General features: G+C 33.6%; 1 protein-coding gene across 1 annotated transcript in view; it reads left to right on the forward strand.

Annotated features, from left to right (window-relative positions):
* The window catches only part of LOC126879441 (uncharacterized), a 65,060-nt gene that overhangs the window by 23,309 nt on the left and 17,134 nt on the right, over window positions 1–24,617 (forward strand). The window contains exons 5-6 of the mRNA XM_050642455.1: window positions 10,620–10,765; window positions 13,645–14,157. Coding sequence (XP_050498412.1) covers window positions 10,620–10,765; window positions 13,645–14,157 — 659 coding nt within the window. The remainder of the gene's footprint in view (window positions 1–10,619; window positions 10,766–13,644; window positions 14,158–24,617) is intronic.

Raw genomic sequence — 24,617 nt, forward strand, 5'->3', positions numbered from 1 at the left:
CTAAGAATAGTTTTTTCGATCAAATACTTACTTTTTGATTTATTTACGAAAAACCATCTAAAAACAAAAAATACAAGGAATTTAATTAGTTTATCCACTTACGGACATATTTTTACCTATATTTTTTCACACTCGAGAAGGGGGTGGTACTCATCCCCAGAAAAAAGCACACACTGGCACAATATCACTTTTTTCTTTGACATGTTAGCTATGCTTATGTCAAATTTCATGCCAATCCAAGCGATTTTGTAAAATCCAAAAACAGTGAGTAAATTGTCCAATGATATCTTTAAAAAAGACTAGTGCATTTTACAAAAACTTAGGTCAATAAATAATATGAAAACAGCGGAATATCAACCAATGTTGAATGTTTTTACAAAGTATTGTTTATTTTTCGCTACTCGAAGGGGACAACTATTAAACTGGTTTCTTCCACTTCCAGACAATTTTTTAACCGCATATGACATCAAAACCAGAATTAAAAAAATTCGGTTTCGACCTCTTAATACACGTAAATTGATCAAGTATATTTTTCTGTGACTATGTGTGTCACTTCCGGGTACACCATTTTAACCGGAAGTGGTGTAAAACTAAAAAAAGTATTTCTTTGTTCTCATTTTTCTAATGCGCGTCAAATTTCTAATCGCTAGTACCATCTATGGGTTATAATCTTTCATTCAACCTCTGTGATTATATCTGACAGACGGACGGACAGACAGGCATAAAACCGGACAGGCATAAATATTTGTTCTCGTCTTTCTAAGGCGCGTCGAGTAATACATAGTTTGTACTATTTCTGCGAATTTAGAACAATACTTCGGGTTGCAACTCTTTATCCTGAAGTCGGAGGCCAAATTTCTCACCTTTAGTACCATCTTTGGGTTATAAGCTTTCATTCCACATCTAATTTGTCATGTTTTAACCCGGCATCCGACAGGTGAACTTTTTTGCCACTAACAGACAGGTGGGATGTGACAAACCCCAGCATTGAAAGAGTTAAAGAATCTCAAAAAATATCTCTACGTTTAGATTAGTTAACAGAAACAGTAAAGATGCAGTAGAAATAAACAAACCAAGACACGTTAAATGATACTAGGAGCACTCCCGAATCATAATTTACAATGTGTAAACTTTGGAAATCATGACTTGGAATTTACAATGTATATACTGATGTGATCTTGATTATTGATATGAGATAATATTCTTATATGTCACTTAATTTAATCAATGTATTAATACTAATCTAATTAATTAACCAGATCACATATCAATATGTTTTCAATCTCAGGGCGAATTATAAATTAATTACTTACTTTCGTGGCTTCTGAATATTTCTTAATGGTTCCTAATCGGGATAGAAAAGAAAAGAGTAAAAAAAAATACAAATATGGGTTACAATTATAATCAAAATATTTTTTATTTTATTCAAAAGGCAATCAATGCTTAATATTTGCTATTTCTTATTATTCTTAAACATAACATTTACAACTGGGAATTTTATTTCCTTTTGGTTTTCTATTGAAAGTTTTTATTAACATTTAACTATTAGGAGTTATTAGGGACAACTCTATTTAAGTTTGATGAAGCTTTTCTGATATTATTGATTATGTTATTCAATTTTTTATGTGGAATTTAATACGAAAAACCCATACATTCATGTCCAAACAAATGAGACTGACCTTTTCCTGGTGAACTGAAAATGTCCTCACACAAAACCCTTTCCTGCTATCCTTGGCTGCGATCAAACCTCGTCCTGGCTTCCAGTGATGTTCTCCTTTGAAAAACTAGCTCGAATAGCTCTCGTTCCTGCTTTTGTCGTGATGCTGTGTTCTACCTTTTTCGAAACTGCTATCAGCTACCGGGACACTCTGGGCTCAAGGAGGTTCTTTTACTCTCGACCTGGCCTACTTCTCGTTCCACGATAGATACTCCACACTCACGGAACTACCGGCTTTCTCACTCCTCGAACACTACCGTCTACTACTCGACTTCACTTCTCGACAGCTCAAAACATTCTGATCCCACTTTGTCATTCATTCACCTACTTTCTCAATATCCCTTCCAGATTCACAAATCAACCTTCCACCACCAACTCTCATTCTCAGTATTCCTCAAAAACCAATTTTTAATCTTTCTAAATATGCTTAATGGATTTCAAAAGAAAATATTTAATTCCCATTCTAAAATCACTTTCTACTATTTACAAATTTTAATGACCTATTCTCTCTTTCAAATGAGTCTTATTTAGCATAGGCTAATGATCGAAACCTTCCGCGAAAAACGATAATGAACTATCATCTATTTCACTGAGTTTTATTTAGCATAGGCTAATAATAATAATAATAATAATAATAATAGGATAATAAAGGATCAAAATAACACCCAAGATCCATCCAAGTACCGCCCAATTACTTGTCTTCCAACATTGTATAAATTGGTCACATCCTGTGTAACCCGGCGTATCTACCAACACTGTGCTCTAAACAATATCATAGAGCCTCAACAGAAAGGATGCGCTAAGGGTTCCATGGGTTGCAAAGAACAGCTTATCATCGACTCAGTCATTTCTAACCAGGCATTCACTAAAAAAAGGAACCTTTTTACTGCTTTTATTGACTATAAAAAGGCCTTTGATTCAGTACCGCATGAATGGCTAATAGATATATTGAAAATATACAAAGTCGATGATAACATAGTGACCTTTTTAAGGCATATAATGAGAGATTGGAAGACTAAAATTCACCTCCAAATACCTGGTGAAAACAATATCGAAACCGAAAATATCGCAATCAGCCGGGGCCTGTTTCAAGGAGACTCGTTGAGTCCACTGTGGTTCTGTTTAGCTCTGAACCCCCTTTCCCAACTATTAAACTCCACTGACTCAGGTTTTAGCATTAAAAGCAATAATACTGTAGTAGCGAAGCTCAATCATCTGTTGTATATGGATGATTTGAAATTAATGGCTTCCACTCGAGAACACCTAGAAGAGATGCTAAAAACTGTAGAAACATTCTCTAATGATATTAGTATGCAGTTCGGTCTAGACAAGTGCCGTGTTTTGAATATAGTTAGAGGAAAGGTACAGCCCGGTGGATTCGATATGCAAAATGGCCAGAACATCGAGGCCATGGGCGATAACGATATGTACAAATATCTTGGAGTAAAGCAGGCGCGGAAAATTGACCATAAGCAAATGAAAACTGAGATAACAACTGAGTTTATAAGAAGGGTAAAACAACTGCTTCGTTCACAGCTTAACAGTAAAAATTTGTTTAAGGCACTGAACACCTACGCTTGTTCCGCGCTTAGCTATTCATTTGGTATTGTTAAGTGGACAAAAACGGATATAGAAAATCTTCAGAGAAAAGTACGAACACACCTTACAAAGGCACAAAAACACCACCCTAAAAGTGCAGTAGAACGAACGACATTACCCCGGTATTTAGGAGGAAGAGGACTCCTGGATATAGGTGAGCAATTAGATAAACAGATTGCTAATTTAAGAACTTATTTTCAGATGCAGGCTGAGACATCTACTCTACACCGCGCAATTTGCGCAGTAGATGACACAACACCGATCAAACTGAGGGAACCAGAAATGCGCATAAACCACCTTACTAAGGACGAAAAACTGCGCACCTGGATGGGTAAACCTCTGCACGGGCGACATCCCAATGAGGTTAGCCAAGACTATGTCGACAATACAGCGTCGAACTATTGGTTGACATCAGGAAAGATGTTCCCTGAAACGGAGGGTTCATTACTGGCCATTCAGGATCAGGTTATACCAACCAGAAATTACCTGAAATATATCGTCAAAGACCCTCAGGTTCAAAACGACAGATGCCGATATGGATGTCAAGCCCAAGAAACCATCCAACATATTACAGGGGGCTGCCAGGCATTTGCTGCAACTGAATACAAGGAACGGCATGACGCAGTGGGAAAAATCCTTCATCAAGAGATAGCTAACAAGCTGGGACTTCTCCAAACGGACCATCTCCCATATTATCAATACGTTCCTGAGAGTATGCTTGAGGATGGCAACTACAAGCTATACTGGGACCGCAGTGTGCTCACAGACCAAACAGTGGCACATAATAGACCAGATCTCGTACTAGTTAATAAATTAACAAGACAAACAACACTAATTGATGTGGCGATACCTAACAACAATAATCTACGTAGTAAATTTACTGAAAAGATCGCCAAGTATAGAGATCTGGAAATTCAAATACGGAGACAATGGAGAATGCAAAGTACCCAGACGATACCTATTGTTATGTCTACTACTGGAGTCATTCCGAAGACCCTCCTCGAAAGCATAAAAAAGCTGGGTCTCAATGAACATATTTATAAGACCATGCAGAAAGCTGTACTACTTGCGACGGCCAGAAGTGTAAGAAAATTTTTGGGAGATACACCTGCATTCCAAGTCACCTAGGGCTCGATAACACGGAAAGAGTCCCACCAGAGCTCAATCCTTTTGATACCGTAGGTATCTGGGATGAGTCAATTTTCCCCTCAGAGGGAGTGTGAGCCGTATGGCTAAATCTGATAATAATAGCTTTATTGCCCAACAGTTTCCCATTTATAGGACAAATACAGAAAAAAAATCACATAATTCATTAGTATAACATCTACAAAGTAATAGTAGAGACCTAATCTAAGTAAAGAGAAGCCATTTTTAACAAATCATTAAGTGAGCACGAAAAAATATCACAATGATTGCAAATACTATTATAATTCTTACACATGACAAAAAGAGGCGATTTAACTAATATATTTGTTCTTGCTCTTGGACACTTAAATAAAACGTTTGATCTAGATCTAACTCGAGGAACGTTGAAATTAATTTGTGCTAATAAATCACTACAGTCAATACTGTTATATAATAATTTATACAAAAATGTTAATGAACTAATTTCTCTCCTTAATTCTAAACTAACCATGTCAACTCTACAACATAATGTATTATTATCACATCCACGGTTAGGATAGATTCCATCAATTTTAAATATCAGATATTTTATAAGTTTTCTCTGTACTTTTTCAATATCTTTTTTATAACAATTATATATAGGATACCAAACTAAACTGCAATATTCTAATTTTGGACGTACTAGAGAATAGTATAATAATTTTATTGGTGTTATGTTGGTGAAGTTTCTGCAATTCCTAATAATGAAACCGTACATTCTCATAGCTTCAGAAACTTTTTGTTCAATATGCAAATTGAAAGTTAACTTGCAGTCAAAAATGACACCTAAGTCTTTGAGGCTATTACATTTTTCCAAAACAGAGTTCTGAATTATATAGTTAAAGTTAATTGTCGTCAATTTCCTGCAAAAACTCACTACTTTACATTTTGCAGAATTTAATAGTAGTTTGTTATTAGTACACCATGTATCAATAGCAGTTAAGTTACGCTGAAGTTCTAAACAATCGCCAATAGTGTCGATCTTACAGAAAATTTTCAAGTCGTCCGCAAAACACAATTTTTTACAGTTAATTTCTTGAAACAAATCATTAATATAAAGTAAAAATAATAACGGTCCTAGATTGGAGCCTTGCGGAACACCAGACTTAGACAGAATTAAATCTGACTTAAAGCCATTATAGAATACATACTGTCTCCTTCCTATTAAATAACTACCAAAGAATTTAATTAAATTAACAGAAAATCCTAAATTTGATAACTTGGATAATAAATACGGATGAACCACCTTATCAAATGCCTTCGAGAAATCTGTATATACGACATCAATTTGTCCTTGTTCATCTAATACTTCAGAAATAAATTGTGTCATCATTACCAGGTTTGTGACGGTAGATCGTTTATCTATGAATCCGTGTTGAAAAGGTGCAATATAGCCGCGAACACACGGATATATACGATTATACAGAACAATCTCGAAAATCTTTGAGAAGTTACACAACAGAGAGACAGGTCTGTAATTAGATATATCAGATTTAACTCCATTTTTAAATATAGGACATACTTTTGACTCTTTCCATATTTCAGGATATTTTCCAGTTTCCAAAGACAAGTTAAACAGTTTTTGAAGCGGTTTGACAAATATTCGTGTACAATCTTTAACTAGAAATGCTGGAATCTTATCTGGACCAGTCGTCATTTTATTTTTTAATCTTTTAAAAGCTTCCAGAATTTCATTTTCTTCAAATTTCAAAAAATTAATGGTTGGTAAATTAATACCCTGAACGCTGATGTCCTCTGGTTCATTATTGTCAGTAGATACATATACTTTTTCAAAAAATGTTTTAAAAGCGTTGACAATATCCTGGGGATTATCAAAAGTATTTCCCTCATAGCACATTTCACCTGGAATTCGCGATGACTTATTTTTAGTATGTACATAAGACCAAAATGATTTTGTTTCAATGGTAATACTGTCTTGAATGTTTTCAATGTAATTGTTATATGCAGTTTTAATTTGCTGTTTAATAACTTTGCGCAATCTTTTAAATTCTATGTGATATATTTCGTTTCCTGTTTTTCTATACTTTTGACGGTTTTTGGCTTTGAGTTTAATATTTTTAATAATATCTGAGTGATACCAATTTGGATACTTATGTTTATAATTTTTGTATACCGGAACATATCTATCAACTATTGTATACAATATATTATAAAATTGCTTTAATGCTATATTTACATCATCGTAATTATCTAAAAAGTCCCAATTAGTTTGTAATAGTTCAGAATACAGAGAAGTGAAATTTGCTTTCCGAAAATTATACATTTTCGAATTAGAATTTGGTAAAAACCTAATTTCCTTTTTTCCCAAATTATTAATCTTTATCATAAGTGCAGGATGATTCGATGCATGATGATTCGATGCAGAATGATCGACCTTCCGAGAAGAACGATAATGGTACGCGTCATTCACTTTGTTTATTTTAAGCGCACTGTCCCGAGTTCCGTCTAATCACTTCTTAAAATTAAATATAACAATTTGTTGTATACAGGGTGTTCTAAATTTATATGCCCGTGGTTGAGAAAATTGAAAATATTTTATATTAAATTGAATCCTGTTTACAACCATCAAAATTTAATTTTCATATCAAATAGAAATATAACAATACATTGTAAATAATTATGATTCGGGAGTGCTCCTAGTAGCATTTAACGTGTCTTGGTTTGTTTATTTCTACTGAATCTGGATTTTAAATTTAGTATAAATTTCTACGTATTATGACTGTTTCTTGTTGAGAATAAAGAAAAAACTTCACCAATTATGGTTTCATTTCGAAAACAACGCACACATCTTATGGAAAATATAATGTCACTCAAATTCAATAAAATTTATACGAATAGATCCGTTTTAATTTACCGATCAAATCTTATCATTGCGCCAACTCTCTATTTTCAAAAATAAGAGCAGAAATTGATACAAATAAATCTGAAATCAAATGGGTAGGTACATAAGTTAGAGAGAGAAAAAATATTTTAAACTACCCAGATTTTCGGTACTCCATAAATCAGCGGATTAGTTTCACTAATCCGCTTAGGCCCAGCGGGATTTAAGCTCTTATGAATAGCACTCGGAGCAATAATGATTGTAACTTTAACACTTTTAACACTTTATGGACTCCAAAAATGTGATTTCGATAAACTTTAATTGCAATTTGCGCCGTAATTAATCATAATTAAGAGTTGGCGCAATGATAAGATTTGATCGGTAAATTAAAACGGATCTATTCGTATAAATTTTATTGAATTTGAGTGACATTATATTTTCCATAAGATGTGTGCGTTGTCCGTATTATGACTGTTTCTTGTTGAGAATAAAGAAAAAACTTTACCAATTATGGTTTCATTTCGAAAACAACATAAGTCCACAAACTTTAAAACATAATATCAAAAAAATAAGCAACATTTAAACTTTTTTGGTCTTTCAGATATAGGTCTGGATCCCGCGTATGAAAAAAAAGTTGATTAATAGCAAGCTGAAAATTTGTTAATAGCTTAAGGGTGTCTAGTCGGATAAACTTTGATATATGGGAACACTGGAACAGGGGCAGTTTTAATTTTGGAACAGGTTAAAAATTTGAAACGGTCACACCACGAAAACGGCACATGTATTTTGTCCGACAGAACAGACTTAAACTCTTCGAACAGAGATTAAACTCTCATGCAAAAATTAGACTGCTATTTATCACCAAATGGGCCTTTTAATGAGTAGAGCATGTAGAATATGTCAAATGACAGGAATTATGACAGGTGATAAATAGCAGTCTAATTTTTGCATGAGAGTTTAATCTCTATTCGGAGAGTTTAAGTCTGTTATGTCGGACAAAATAAATGTGCCGTTTTCGTGGTGTGACCGTTCCAAATTTTCAACCTGTTTCACAATTAAAACTGCCCCTGTTCCAGTGTTCCCATATATAAAAGTTTATCCGACTAAACACCCTTAAGCTATTAACAAATTTTCAGCTTGCTATTAATCAACTTTTTTTTCATACGCGGGATCCAGACCTAATAGATGCATTTATAACCCATAATACTTATATAAAATATAGTATTACTATCAGAATCTCTAACTACTAATGGAAAGATTTTTACGTTTCCTGAAAAATTTACACATTGTAACATACAGTGCTTCCATAAAGTAACGCATAATTTCATTATTTCGTAAACCGGCGACTTTAAGGAAAATTTTCGAAACAGGTCGATTTTTATTTTTAAATTACAATTTTTTGGCATATTACATATCATACTAGTGATGTCATCCATCTGGGCTTGATAACGTAATCGATGAATTTTTTAAATGAGAATAGGGGTCATGTGATAGCTCATTTGAAAGGGTATTTAATTCTCTATTTACTAATACAAACAATAACATAATTATATATACAGGGTGTCCAAAAAGAATTCTTTAATTAAATTAATTGAGACAAAAAGAAAAATGTATGTAACTTATTTAATTCAAAATTCGTTTTACTTTTGTCAGAAAATTAAATGTTAGAGCTGCCATCCACCTGCCTCTTGGAAGTTTAAGATTACGCTTAAGCGAAAATCAATATTTAGGTTTTAAATAAAACATTTTTATGTTTGCTGGCACCAATAAAATATATTTAGAATTAAACAAATTACATACATTCATCTTTTTATACCAATTAATTTAATTTAAATAACATTTTTTGGACACCCTGTATAAATAATTATATTAACAATTATATTATTGAATAGAGAATTACATACCCTTTCAAATGAGCTATTACATGCCCTTTATTCTTATTTAAAAAAATCAACGATTACGTCATCACGTCCAGATGGATGACGTCACTAGTATGATATGTATGCCAATAAATTGTAATTTAAAAATAAAAATCGACCTGTTTCGGTATTTTTCCTGAAAGTGTCCGGTTTGTGAAATAATGAATTTATGCGTTACTTTATGGACGCACTGTATATTGTTTCGCAATGACCCATTAAATTATTATAAATGCAATTAACCATTGACCATGTCATGAAAATGGCAATATAAAATTAATTTTTCAAATGTCAAACTTTAAAATTTGTTTTTGTTAACAAAAAAATAATTTAAATATCTATTATGAAATTCGTTACAAACAAAATCTGATATTTCAACTAAACGAAACAAAATACACAATAAAAGTGAATTATTAAACTCATTCAGGGACCCGTTCAGACAAAAGAGCCTACAACTGGTTTTTACCTGAGTGCGAGTGGAAGACTTGTAACGTGAAGCGATCGATATTATGTATCTAACTAGGTACTGTCTTTTCCGTAAAAATGTATATCTTGGCAACATCCTGTTGTTGCCAAAGTGATGTTTAAGCAATGTTTTTGACCTACGGGGGTCAAATTGTCGTTATAGTGTAAGGAATAAAATATATAAATAAATCGGATTACTGAAAATCCGACAACGGTGCCAAGCTTAAAGAAGTGTACTAAGCGAACATTCACGGATTATACCTAGAAAATGATAGCATTTCTAGGTGATGCCAAATGACTGCAACGTGAAAAGATGCCAATTTAATAGCGGGATGTATATATATATATATATTTATATATATATATATATAATCGGTTTATAACGTTCTACGACGTCTTCCGATTCCCAATCGCCATTGCTCTCGATCTTAGCACATGTCTTCGTTCAAGCCTCTTTCTCCGATTTCCCTATGGATTCCTTCTATCCAGCTTTTCCTAGGTCTTCCTCTCTTCCGCCGTCCTTTTGGTGCCCATCGTAGCACTTGCTTGGGTAATCTGTCTTCTTCCATACGTTGTACGATAACATCAAATGTAGAAATATGGCCTATTTTAGATAGTAAGGGGAGACCGATATAATATTCTTCAACTTATGATGGGTAAAATCGAAGGACACAGAGGAATTGGTAGAAAGCAGGCCTCTTGGTTGAAGAATATCAGAGAGTGGACAGGAATAAAGAAAGCAGAGCAACTATTTAGAACAGCTCGAGACAGAGAAAGTTTTGCGATGTTAATCGTCAACGTCAAGGGGACTTGATAGGGCACGTTAATCAGAAGATTTGTTATTTAGTGAGTTTGTGTAGTTCCCCTGAATCCACAGAAAAACGTAACAATACTAATGGAATATTCTCTATTATAGGAAATGAAACTTTGGTAGATATATATCTACATGACAATAGTATAAGACCAGAAACCATTACTAGACCTCCAAGTGAACCAGTCGATAACGAAAGTCCAAGCACTTCGTACAATAATATTTTCCAAAATTTCGATTTACATCTTCAGGTATGTAATTTTTTCATTGTATTTATGATTTTAATTTTAATATCTTAATCTTAAAAAATTTAAAAACATTCTTTATTATACACTCACCGGCACCAAATTCCGCCACTCAAAATTTTTGATTAAGTTTGACAATTTATAACTTTATTATTTGTACTCCGATTTTTAAGATTCTTGCATCAGTTTGTAGGTACATGTATTGATATCGTTTGTTATTATTACCCAAAAAAATTGCTTAGGTGGCAATATACGGGGCTGAATGGAACCGTTGTATTTTCTCCTAACTTTAAAAAATTCTGTGGAAAATGGAATAGCTGATTTGGTTTCACATTCCTGATAAACTCCGTTATAATTGAAATAACATGAAATATATATGTACAGAGTATTAAATCCAAAAACTTTTTTTATGCTAGTCATGAGCAGCGTTGTTGTCCCCAGATAGACTTTCTCCAGTGATAGATAGTTGGCGTATTCCATGACGTTTTTTTCCATCTATCCAGCCAACCTTGACTCGCAGTGAAATTTGGTTCACAATCAGGCAACATTTTATTCAGCTTGAGTGCTGATTCTTGAATAATTGGTCCAGACACTGGTAAACTACGTTCGCGTTCCGCACAAAACCACACATACAAAGCGTCGTCGAGAGTCTCATTTTTAGCTTTATAGCTTTGCACCGATTCACAGTGGTCCAAAAACCAGAAAAGATGGCCAAAATATGAAAGCGTTTTTTGATTTGCATGAAATTAGGCATCCAAGGGTTTTTGAGGTCGCTAATTACGAATCCAAAGTCTAAATTGTAAAAAACAAAATGGCGGATGTAATATGGCGGGTTTATATATTTTAAATATATGTAATACCGTCGAAATTTGATATCCGGGGTTTTTTGAAATTGCTGATTACGAATACGAAATCGAAATTTCAAAAAACAAAATGGCGTATGCAATCCGCCAATTTTTTATTACAACGTTAAATTCGATTATTAATCATATGAAAGTTACAACTAATTTTTACTTTATTTACCAACAATACTGTACCTGACCCTTTTATCTACGATTTTACCCTACGATACTGAAATAACTAAAGATCTACAGTCATAACAACTACCTGCATGCTGCGACATGATCTGTTTATTCTGCGTTGGTAACGATTCATATTGAAACTCATAGCACAGAGCGCCTGAACAAAAAATTCTCGCAAAACCAAAGGGGCAGATAGTGGCAGCTAATTTTTGTTAAATCTTAAAGAGAGAAATATAAGCTAAAAGATGATTGGAGTAACATCTTGGAATTCGATGGAATATATAACTATTTGGCTATCTGAAAATTTAATTTTTCCAAAACATATACTTTCTTATTACTTAACTTTAACTTAAAATCTCCTAAATGTAACACATATACAAATATTTTTATATTATCTGCTTTTATTAAGAAGGGCTCCACGAATATCCTTCATTTTGCAGAATTGAATTTGCGCACTTCGTTTTCGAGATACACGCACAAGACTGTGCGTATAAAATATTCATTATTCTTAACTGCGCTTCTGTTCCGTACGAAGGTCAACTTTAAACTGAACTGGAAATTCAGACATAGGAGATATAGTTCTAGGATTGCCAACACTGAATAGGGAATTTAATTCTCTTTTTGAAAATGTAATAATATTCTCGAAACGTTGAAATTTTTTTTTGACTTTTGGCCAACTTTTCGGGATTTTGGACCACTGTGCGATTGTGCAAACTGTCTTTTGTTATCATTTTGAAACAAAATTCTTCGATTTTAGTTCTGTTTTTCTTCCAATCCGATACTGTAGATGTACCGACACCATATGATGGTGCAATTGTTTTGAAAGATTCGCCTTTATCAATTCTACCTAATGCTTCTAGTTTCTTTTCCATTGTCACTACAACATTTTTACGTTTTGTTGCCATTACGTAGACAAAAAAAAACACGCAAACACAAAATCTGAATAGATTTACGAACGATTACAGAACGGAAGCTAAAAATACGACTGTACTACACACAATACGGTCTCAATCGCAACGATGTTATGTTATTTAATAACAGTGAAGACTAAGACCATTGTTTAAAAAATAATTTTTTAATAGTCTTTTAGTCTTTTTTTAAACAATGGTAAGACAGTTTAAAATAAATAAAGGATACTACAGGTGCCTGTTGTTTCCGATAACACGACAATGAACTTCGTGTGCCATGAGTCATTTTTACTATCGTATATGTAGAATAGAATTCCCTCATTTTCTTTTGCTCCAGCATTCGCTTGGCTTACATTTTTAGAAGCCACAAAAGTTTAACCGGAAAAATGGTCCCACTAAGCTTTTTAATTTAATATTACAGTAGAGTCCCGGTTATCCGCCCTTCGGTTATCCGCCGTTCCGCTTTATCTGCCGCACCATTTAAGCAAAAAATTTTTTTTCAAATTTATATAACTTTGAAAATATTAAAGAATGAGTAAACATTTTTTAAGATGAGATAAAATACGCCGAGCAACAAGAAGTCAGAGCTGTCGATATTATGATGCTACAAGATGGCGAGTATTGGCAGCAACAAAACGAGATACATCGGCAAGGCAGATAAAAATCGCTAGTTTTTTTCGTTCATCCTAAATCATTCTATCTACAATGTCCAATATCAGTCAAAATTAAACTGATTCTCTTATTTTCTTCTTCTTGTGCCACTCCTATCGGAGACTGGAAATCATCAAGGCCTAAACTTGTGTTTCATTTAACGCTCCCTATTATCCGCCATTTTTGCTTATCCGCCCTTCCGTCGGCCCGTTTATGGCGGATAACCGAGACTCTACTGTATTTTATATTTTATTACATTGAAAACTTTGACTTCAATATTTAATATTTTTTTAATTTTCTACAGGGTAACAATCTGGAATCAGATTTCACGCCTATAGATAAACTGTTCATAAAGAAAGAACCTTTCGAATACGACTACACTCCACTTGACCTATACAAAGAACCTTTAAATTACGACCAGTTTGTCAAATCTGAAGAGACCCACATCAAGGACGAACTTTCAGGAATCGCGGATCAAACGACAAGTAACGTGGACATTATATCGACCAGATCCGATTCAGCCTACGGATGTTCCGATACTGCGTCCATGGGATTCGAGCACGATTACTGCGACGTCATAGAGGAACACTTCGTGGATAATGAGGTCGAGATGAAGGAGGACTATTTTCTTAATATTTTTAATCTCGAACATTCTTATTCTCGTCTCAGTCTGACAGACAGTCCAGATGTTAGTACTGTGAGTGAGCATACAGTAAAAAGGGAGAATGTGGTTGTTGAGCAGGATTTAAACAACAAACTGATCTATGGATTGGGGGAGAATTACCTGAGAGGAACTACATCGGCTGTTTACAATACGGTAAGTTAAAACAACAAAAGAAGGAAAGACAGCTTTAGATTTAATTCGATTCGGGGGCCACCACCATCGGCTGACCTAGGTTTCTTCTTTTCAGAATCTTCAGAGCCGCCTGTGGTGTATTCCGAACCGAAATAATTCTGGCTGCCCCACTATAAACCAGGGCGCATCTGTAAAAATATTAGTACAGTGGAACCTCGATAACTCGGATTAATCGGGACCGCGGCCGATCCGGGTTATCGAAAATCCGGGTTAGCCGGAGAGCATTGTAAAAATTAATAAAATACGGTATACTTATAGATAAAGTCCGTTATATTTAAAATAACATGAAATATATATGCACAGTACACATCTAACTAACTTACCTATTATAGTTGTATATTGTATAGAGTATAGCATATACATACAGTATAGATAGAGTATTGTTCATTTCTAGGTAAAAAAACTCAGTCAGTTTCGGTTACGTGTCAATTTCGTCTGCCATCGGAGCGATGTTATGTTATTTAAGAACGTGGCTCTTTCATTGTTTAAAGTTTAAAAGACCATTGTTCTAAAAATAATTTTTTAAAAGACAGTTGAAAATAAATAAAGGAATAAAAGGTGCCTGTTGTTTGCGATAGCCCGATAATGGATAATGATCGTCGCTCTGCCGCCGCTACCGCCGTGTGCCATGAGTCATTTTTACCGTATAGTTCAAATTACGAATACCCATTATCTCTCAAAATTATATTATGGTCCAAGCCAAGTTTTATCAATGAAACTCGATATTTTTAAGACATTCCAGAAGCGGCTACAGATAAAATGTTTTAACATAATACATACATTTTTATTGTTGAAATGTTTGTCTGATGAAAATCGGTCCGGGTTAGCCGGACCTCCGGGTTATCGGGGGCCGACTTATCGAGGTTCCACTGTACATTTGGATGTTGAGAGGTGACTCATATTTTTTTACAAAATAACTCTATAAGTTAGTTATATTATATACCATAATAATATTAGAGTTATCCTTCCACTCAAAAAGGTCCGGAACATTGTGATTCAGTGAATTTGTACTCTACGAGCTCCCTAGTGGGAAAGTTTTGGGGTAGTTCTGATTCCTTTCATTATATATGGATTTTGGGCTGCTGAACCCGAATATGAGGTTTGCGGTCAAAATTTCTTGCCGGAACATTGAAAAAATCGCGAAAAAATAGAAAAATTTCAGCTTTTTTCCGCTTTCTGCTTAAATCTCGAAAACTATTAACTTTTAGTAAATAGTCTGTTATCATAAATTAAAGTACTTAAAATTATCTACAAATATCAATATTTACTTTTTTTTTTCAGACGATCCGTTCGGTCTAAAGTACAAGTTGAAAATTGCCAATTATTAACGGTCTCGGCAAAACCCACTTTTTACATTCCAAAACTTTAGTTTTTATTAGAATGCTGTCATTTGATAAATTTCTCATAGTTTTCTGTACAAATAATAAATGTTAGTTCATAATATGTATATGGTATGTCTCTTCTCACAGCTTCCATGAATCCATTTCATCCTAAAATACCGAGAATGTCTCTGCTTTTCCCTTAGAGCCACAGAAGATCAGGCACAGATGGAGTCACAGTTTCAGTTGGTGTGAACATTCATTTCGTATCTTGATTTTTGATAAACCTTGAGGTTTTGTCCTTTCAAAATGTATTAGTTGAACAGCTCTCTGACTTCCATAAACCTCAGGTGCGGGTTTAGTTTTTAGCCGAGGAATGGATTGGTTAAGAGCTATTGCACGTTTTGGTGAAATACAAGAAATGCCACCCATGACGTAAAAAGTGTGGTATCCGTCGATTGTATGTGCGTTAACCCTTTCTGTCCCAACTCTGCATATATATTTATGTTTTTGAAAAAGTGGGTCTGTATTCCCAGCCGCCGTATATATACGTTCAAGGTGTTATGGTCTCAATTTACCAAAGCCGAAAATAAGCGTTGCTTATAAAATTTTAGACTCATTGGTGTGCCAATGCCGTAGAAATATGTCCCAAAATGTTAGATTATTGTTCCCAAAGTCTCAAAATATTGGCACCTAAGACAGGTCATGCGGACCCATTGCCGTATATATTCGTTCACATATTTTAGATATAATATGCTATATTGTAGCACTGGTGGCAACTCTTATAGGTAGCTGCTAGAAGGTGAAGCGTTTGTAGCCACAGAAAAGACCAGAAAAAAGGAAGCGAATCGAGATACATGTGTGCAAGATGCGGAGTCGGGCTTTGCGTAATGTCATGTTTTGAGGAGTACCACAAAAAAGAAAACTTTTAATGTCAATTTACATTACATTATTTTTTTAAGTTTGTTACATTTTTTAAAGTTGATTTTGCTCTCTAATGAGTATTTTTGAAAAGAAAACGTTTAAGTTGGTTAAAAAACTCATTAAAAAACATATTTTGGTCATTTATTTGTTTAGTTATATGCGACATATATATATATTAAGTCAATGGGACTCCAAGTATAAAAAAAGTTTTGAGATTGAGGAACCAACATGCAAATTAAGGCCTGGCATAAAAAGGGTTAAAATCAGCGGTTTCGTACACCTGTTGTGTAAAGCACGGTTGGTCAATTTTCTGCAGATCGCCTGCGATTGCTGACACTTCCAGATAAGCAAAGCGCTTGCTCAAAGTCTTGTAGCGGCAGTAAGGCCCAGATAGTTGGTCTCACCATTCCTTGCAGGGTTGGCCGTTTTCTCTACAAAAAGTACGGCTTATAAAAATAGGTTGATGTAGATTCCTCTTTTGGGTTTTGTTCATCCTATACAGAAGCTGTTAGCCTGGAAGTTTCAGCATTCGCAGGCGATCCGCAGAAAATCGACCTGCCGTGCTTTACACAGCAGGTGTACGATAACCCTGATTTGAACGTACATAAAATCAACGAATACCACACTTTTCACGTCATATATGGCATATCTTGTATTGCACCAAAACATGCAGTGGCTCTCAAGCAATCCATTCCTCGGATAAAAAAAAAACCCGCGCCTGAGGTTTATGGAAGTCAGGGAGATCAGTGGCCCTAAGGGAAAAGCAGAGACATTCCCAGCCACTTAGGACGGAATGGACTCATGGAAGCTGTCACAAGAGACATACCATACCTATGAACTAACATTTATTATTTGTACAGAAAACTAAGAGAAATTTATCAAATGACAGCATTCTAATAAAAAATAAAGTTTTGGAATGTAAAAAGTTGGTTTTGCCGAGACCGATAAAAATTGACAATTTTCAACTTGTACTTTAGACCGAACAGTTCGTCTGAAAAAAAAAAGTAAATAGTGATGTTTGTAGATAATTTTAAGTACTTTAATTTCTGTTAACATACCATTTACTAAAAGTTAATAGTTTTCGAGATTTGAGCAAAAAAGCGGAAAAATGCTGAAATTTTTCGCTTTTTTCGCGATTTTTTCAATGTTCCGGCAAGAAATTTCGTCCGCAAACCTCATATTCGGATTCAGCAGCCCAAAATCCATATATAATGAAAGAAATCAGAACTACCCCAAAACTTTCCTAGTAAAAACACAATTTTATTGAATCATTGTTTAAATAATCAAAATGTCGAAAAATGAAGGAAAAATTCGATTTTTTTTCTTCGTTTTTTGATTATAACTTTAAAAGTATTCATTTTCGAGAAAAGTTGGACTGACATAAAAGTTGCGTACAATAAAAATTGCCTACAATATAGGATTAGTTAAAAATTTTAAAAATTGTCACCCTTGTTGCAAAATAGCAATAATTGCAAAAAAAAACATAAAAAAAACAAGTATTCGCATTTTACGTTTGTCAACCATTTATGCTACACTTACGACCTTCATATTTCACCCAGAAAAACTTAATGATACAATAAAACAATGCTGTAAATTTCATTGAGATCGGTTTAATAGATTTTGCAAAATAAATTTTGCAATCCAGCTTTCGCAAAAAAAATTCATTTTTTCAAAATGTTACAGGATTGAAAATAAAGCAGACAGCTAGTTGATTTTTTTTACATATAGAAGAATACTGTACTTTTCATTTGCAATTTGCAAAATTAAAATCGGTTAACTACCACGGCGTCAGGAATTTTTTTAAATAAACATTAATTTTTAGAGCTACGCGCAAGACAGCGGATTCGTTTGCTCTGATTGGGCATTTCAATGACCTTTGTAATAATTGATAAATTTTAATTTTTAGTACATTTCGATATAAATAAATGAATTTGTTTATTGCAAAATAAAAACAAATACTCTGTCCTTTGAAATAACACCTTTTTTTGCAAAAACTTTCTTTGTTCATATAGTTTAACTTAGAGAATAAAAGTTTATTATTTTTAAACATATGCAATTGTTTAAAAAATATTTCACAAACAATAATCAAATTAGTTTGATTTTTGTGGAATTAAAATATTAAAATTCAACAAAATATAGAGTAAGAAAATAATATATTAGATAAAGATTGGAAGAAATTTTGGTGGAAATCAACTTGTGTGAATCGAACACCGCTGTTCTGCTCGTAGCACCAAAAATAATGTTTATTTAAAAAAATCCTGACTCCGTGGTAGTTAACCGATTTTAATTTTGCAAATTGCAAATGAAAATTACAGTATTCTTCTATATGTAAAAAAAATTTCAACTTGCTATCTGCTTTATTTTCAGTCCTGCAACATTTTGAAAAAATGAATTTTTTTTGCGAAAGTTGGATTGCAAAATGTATTTTGTAAAATCTATTGAACCGATCTTAATGATTTTACAGTATTGTTTTATATCATAAAGTTTTTCTGGGTAAAATATGAAGGTCATAAATGGTTGAAAAAATGTAAAATGCAAATACTTGTTTTTTTATGTTTTTTTTCGCAATTATTGCTATTTTGCAACAAGGGTGACAATTTTTAAAATTTTTAACCAATTCTATATTGTAGGAAATTTAATTTATGTCAGTAACTTTTATGTCAGTGTAACTTTTCTTGGAAGTGAATACTTTTAAAGTTGTAATCAAAAAACGAAGAAAAAATCGAATTTTTGCTTCATTTTTTGACATTTTGATTATTTAAACAATGTTCCGGACCTTCTTGAGTGGGAGAATAACTCAATTATTATTATATGAGTTATTTCCAAGCGATTTCTGCAAATAAATATGAGTCACCTCTCAACCTCCATCTCAAAACAGATGCGCCCTGGAATACTAGGCAAAATAATAAAATATATGCGTACGGACGCGTTAGCGGCATCTATCTAGAGAAAGAGAAAATTCTCTATAAAGAGGTCGGAATGCAGAATGCTTAATGAGTATTTATTGTCTGAGCTTTCTAAGCTATCTCAGCTCAGGCAATAGATACTCACCAAGGATTCTGCATTCCGACCTTCCGAGAGAATTTTCTCTTTCTCTAAAATAAAAGAAGTTGTGTTGAATAAAATAAGAACGAAGATACAATGATTTTGCTTGAGTCTCACTTTGGGTATTTTTACTTCTGTGTTTCCCATTCTGTATGCTCTTCCTTTGTTGACACTTTTGATGATTTTGTCCTTAATTAAATTGAAAAGCATAGGGCTCAACGAGTCCCCTGTATTAGTCTGCTGCCTATGTCTATAGATTCTATAAGTTACATTTGACTATCTATTTTGACTTCCATTTTGTTGTTTTGGTAGATGTTTTCAATAGTTTTTATCATATTTAGAAGAACTTCTCTATTATACAGAAGATGGATTACATCTTTGAGTCATACTCTGTCAAATGCGTTCTTTAAGTCAATCAGACACAGAAATGCTGGTCTTTTATACTCTAGTAATTTCTCAGTACAGTAGAGCGTCGATAATCCGAACTAATTGGTACAGGGGTAGTTCGGATTATCAAATTGTTCGGATTATCGAACATATGTTCAAAATACATACAAAGCTCATAAACATAGTACAAAATATTATGTACATACGTTTTAGTTACAAGGAATAAAACACCTGCATAATAAACAAATATATTGTATGTATTTCTGCATAAAAAAAACATAAATCCGCGGTCATATTTTGCCCATATTGTCATATTAAATCCAAAAATTCGGTCCGTGATCATATTTTTTAATTTTATAATTTTTTTCTGCGTTCGGATTAGCGATCGTTCGGATTACCAGGGTTCGGATTATCGACGCTCTACTGTAATTTGTTTTATTACGGATATTGCATCTGTACACGATCTTTCAGCACGAAAACCCTGTTGTTTATCTGCTAGATTTATCCTCTAATTGATTAGTTCTTGTAAAATTTTAGTTGTAAGTTATAGCATTTTATACCTCTGTAGATTTAGGTTGTTTTTATCTCCTGTTTTCAATAGTAGAAATAGTTCGCTTGTTCTCCATTCTTCCGGTATTATATAATTTTGTCAATTAATGTTCTGTCGCTGCTCCACAATATGTCAGTAATTCGTTTGGTATTCCGTCTTAACATATACCTTTTCTGTTCTTCAGCTTTTTGAGTGTTTTTCGACCTTCCTGTGTATTTATATTAACTTCTCCATTTGTCTTAATTTCTGGTGTTTCCGGTTCTAGCGTCATTTGTTCTCACAAATCTTTTTTTCATTCCATGTGTTTGTATGTTATATTTGTTTTTATGTTTGTATGTTTTTCCATGTGTTCCTTTTTATGTGTTTTGGTTCTATTGTTCCTTTACCTCCGTTTTTTGACCTCTTATAAAGCGCCATATTTCCTCTGACAAACCAAAAAATATGTTCCATTTCTTTCGAAGAACGTTCTCAGTGATTATTTTTTATTATTCTAACAAAATTTGTGTGATTTGTTGAAAAAAAAGATGCATGTGAATCGTTTCTTATTGTCTTCTAATAATTATTATCGTATGCGTCTTGTGTCTTGGTTGACACGTATTTCAGGTAACCTTATTTCTATTCTTTACATTTTTCCTTCACTTCTGTACAAAATGAAGTACAGTCTGTACAGTCTAAAGGTGTTCACAGAAGTTTTCTCTTGTGGTGGTATCTCTATTGTTCTCAGATGCATAGATTGCTATCACATTCAGAGGTTTGACATCCAGTTTGACTTTTACACTAACTGTTCTTTCAGAGATGTGTTTATATTCTTGTACTTGGGGTAAAAATTTTCTGTGTACTAACAAGGCTACTCCTTCTTTATCTCTCAGTACTGTAAATATTTTTTCCACCTACCTCTACCGAAAGTATACTTTTCCGGACCTGATTGTAGGGAGCAAAGTTGTACTTTTCCTCCCTAGGGAGGAAAAGTATTTTTCCTCCATAGGGAGGAAAAGTAAAAGTGACGTCATGGTCATTTCATTCATGAAATATAACTTATTGACGCCCTGTATATATCTATTTTCTATTACGTAAGTATCTATACATGTTAACGTTTATTTATAAAACACCCTGTATTTTGCAGAATGGCAAAAAACACTAAATTGTTATTTTGATTTAACAATGTTTACATTAATAATTTGACTTATATTTGACAGTTGACAGTTATGTTGTACCTATTTGTTAGTTTTAGTTCTAATAAATTTTGTTGGTTAGTTACATAAATAAATTAAGTAAAAATGAAAAAATAACTTTGTTATTTGAGGAAGGTGGAAAAACCATATGTATAACATGGGAGTAAAGTGCCTTTTCCTCCCTTGAATGATTACTGCCCTCCGCTACGCGTCGGGCAGTAAACTTCATTCTCGGGAGGAAAAGTAGCACTTTTCTCCCTTGTTATACAAATAGCTATTTCTTTATCTCTTGTAGTGCAGAGATGTCTACATTTTTTTTCTACAAGCTTTTTTGTAATTTCCTGCTGTATTGTGTTGAGACTTCACCTTCCAAGTACCGATGCGAAGTATATTTCTCACTTTCCATAAATTCCTTGTCCTCTTTCTCGCGTTGATCCTATGAATGAATCCTATTCCGACGTATAATCCTGTTTCTATGCGCTGGATGATTTTAAAGTCTATTAATAGGGTGCTGACCTGGCTGTAGACACTCTCCTACTTTATCCCGGCTTAGGACCGGCAACAGTTCTGTCAAGCTACTCGATCCACCCCAAAACACTAGAGGCGGAGTTGACCAAGTGATTTATACGGCTCAAATGAGTTTATTCATCTTAGAACGTTGGTTAACATCATGCCAACCTAAATAGCATGCTTGTATCAATACCATACTAATCGCGCAAGTTCTTCAGGCTGTATTTACCTTGGACTCTATTTATCTGCTATTTTCCCTTGCATAAAGTATTTCTGCTTTATTTGCATTTTGTAGCAACCTATATTTGGGTTATCTCATTACATGTCCGAAATAATCCAGCTTACTCTTCTTAATGCTTTCTATCGTCTCAGTAGTCTTGCTAAGACGTTCTAGTATTGTGGATTTTAGAATTTCGTCCACCCAAGAAACTTTTAAAATTCTTCTATAGCACCACATTTCGAAAGCCTCAAGGTGATTTAGATCGATTTTATTCACAGTCTAAGGGTCGATTTCTCATACCTGCGGTAATCTATGGTTCAGTTGAACCAGGTTCACCGGCGAACTACGGTTTGTTTGGAATGCATTTCTCATTGCGTGTTCATGTCAGTGCACGTTTTACAGCTTTCGAGAAATGCCAATAGATGGCAAAAGGTAAAAGCCTGTCGCCATTTTAACCTACCTTTTTGAAGATATTCTTCTTTAGCGGCGAATCGATTGAGGGTAAAATTATACATGAACCACGCGCCTGCGCACACTGACAGTATGTAGTTCTGACAGTATGTAGTTCATTGCTAATCTTTCAAGAAAGGTATATATGTATCTGTAACCGTGCAAATAAGTCATTAAAAGAATATATTAGTGGTTTTAGGAAATGTATTATTTATTATAATTCTTGTGTTTTTGGATTTGTGTTTCCCTGTAGTAAAATAATAAAATATGTAGGCATAACATTTTTACAGTTTGTCGCCGTGTTGTGTAATTATATCCGAAACTTACGTGTCAATTCAAGTGGCTCGATGGCATAGTTGGCAGAGCGGTGGGACAGAGAACGGAAGCACACGGAAGGTCGCGGGTTCTAATCCTGGACGATTCATACTTTTTTTTATTTTTCGTTATTTTAATAAAAATTTTTTGAAAGTGGTAGATAAGAAAGTTAGTTTAATTTTTAAATAAAATACAAATAACCTGTTAAGTATATTTACTTCGTTTAAATTACCTATATAATAGAAGAATATCTTCTTACGTGCGTACAAAGTACACACACATTCTTTTTTATGCTGTTTTTGAATAAAGTTAAATTTAAGTATTTATAGTCAAATAGTCATTTTAATAATTATAAATAAATATTATAAAAACAAAAATAATGTTATCGTTTATCGTTAGGCTTAATATAATAAAATAGGATATATTTATATTATGACAGCGTTTCGTGTTAATACAACGCATGTTTAATCCATGAAATCATCTGAACTGAGTTCTGAAATCTTTGAACGGCCGAATTCCACCGTTCAAGCATCGTTCAAGTTTAAACTTCCATCGGTTGAACGTGAATTGAGAAAGACGATTTTGGCTTTAAACTGACGTTTACTAAAAGTTCAGGTTAAACTGGAGTTGAACTCGATATGAGAAATTGGCCCTAAAAGTCGACACCATAAAGTAAGACCGAGAACACGTACCAGTGAAGTAGGCGGATCCTCAATGCCAATTTTAGGTCTCTGTTACATAATAATATGGCAACAATATCACATACATAGAATTATAATTCCATCTTTGCTTATTCTGTGGAATGTTATTTACAAGTCAAGTGAATGTTCATTCTGTGCAACAAATTTGATTGTTTTTAAACACATAAATTGATTTAGAAACAGTACCAATATTTTACAAATGTCATCTCTCTGTATTAGTTAAGTATAGCGACTATATAATTTATAGCTAATACAAAAATATTTATATGGACTAAAATGTTAATTTGAATATTATTTACTACAAGAAGTAAGTACAGTCCATGTTCACAATTACTTCCTTAAATATTGAGCATGGGGTAAATTAAAACACCTGTTAGGGGCAAATGGAAACAATGTGAGTTAAATGGAAGTCAATCTTTTATGTTAAGGGAATTATTTTATTACAAGTCTTGCCATTTTCAAAATGATGAGCAAGTACATACGGAAGAGAGAACCAACGAAATACTCTTTGAATGATTTAGAAAATGCAATAGCAGACGATAAAACAAAAAAAATAACATATAGGGAAGATGCTGCTTACTAACGTATTCCACATTGCGTTATTTACAACCGCATAAAGGATAGAAACATACGAACTGATAAGATGGAACTAGTGCGTCTACTGCATGGTCAGCCAAAATTGAAAGCAATATTGTTACATGTTTAACAGCCTGAGATGGTTGTTTACTTTTACCCTGTTTTTTAGGTTTTTCCTTAAAATTTCTGGAGTAAATGGAAACTTTAAATATCTTATTTTTTTGTGACTTTTTCTTACTACTTTTTAAGACA

The sequence above is a fragment of the Diabrotica virgifera genome, chromosome 2, assembly GCF_917563875.1.
Source record: "Diabrotica virgifera virgifera chromosome 2, PGI_DIABVI_V3a".
Taxonomy (NCBI): Eukaryota; Metazoa; Arthropoda; class Insecta; order Coleoptera; family Chrysomelidae; genus Diabrotica; species Diabrotica virgifera.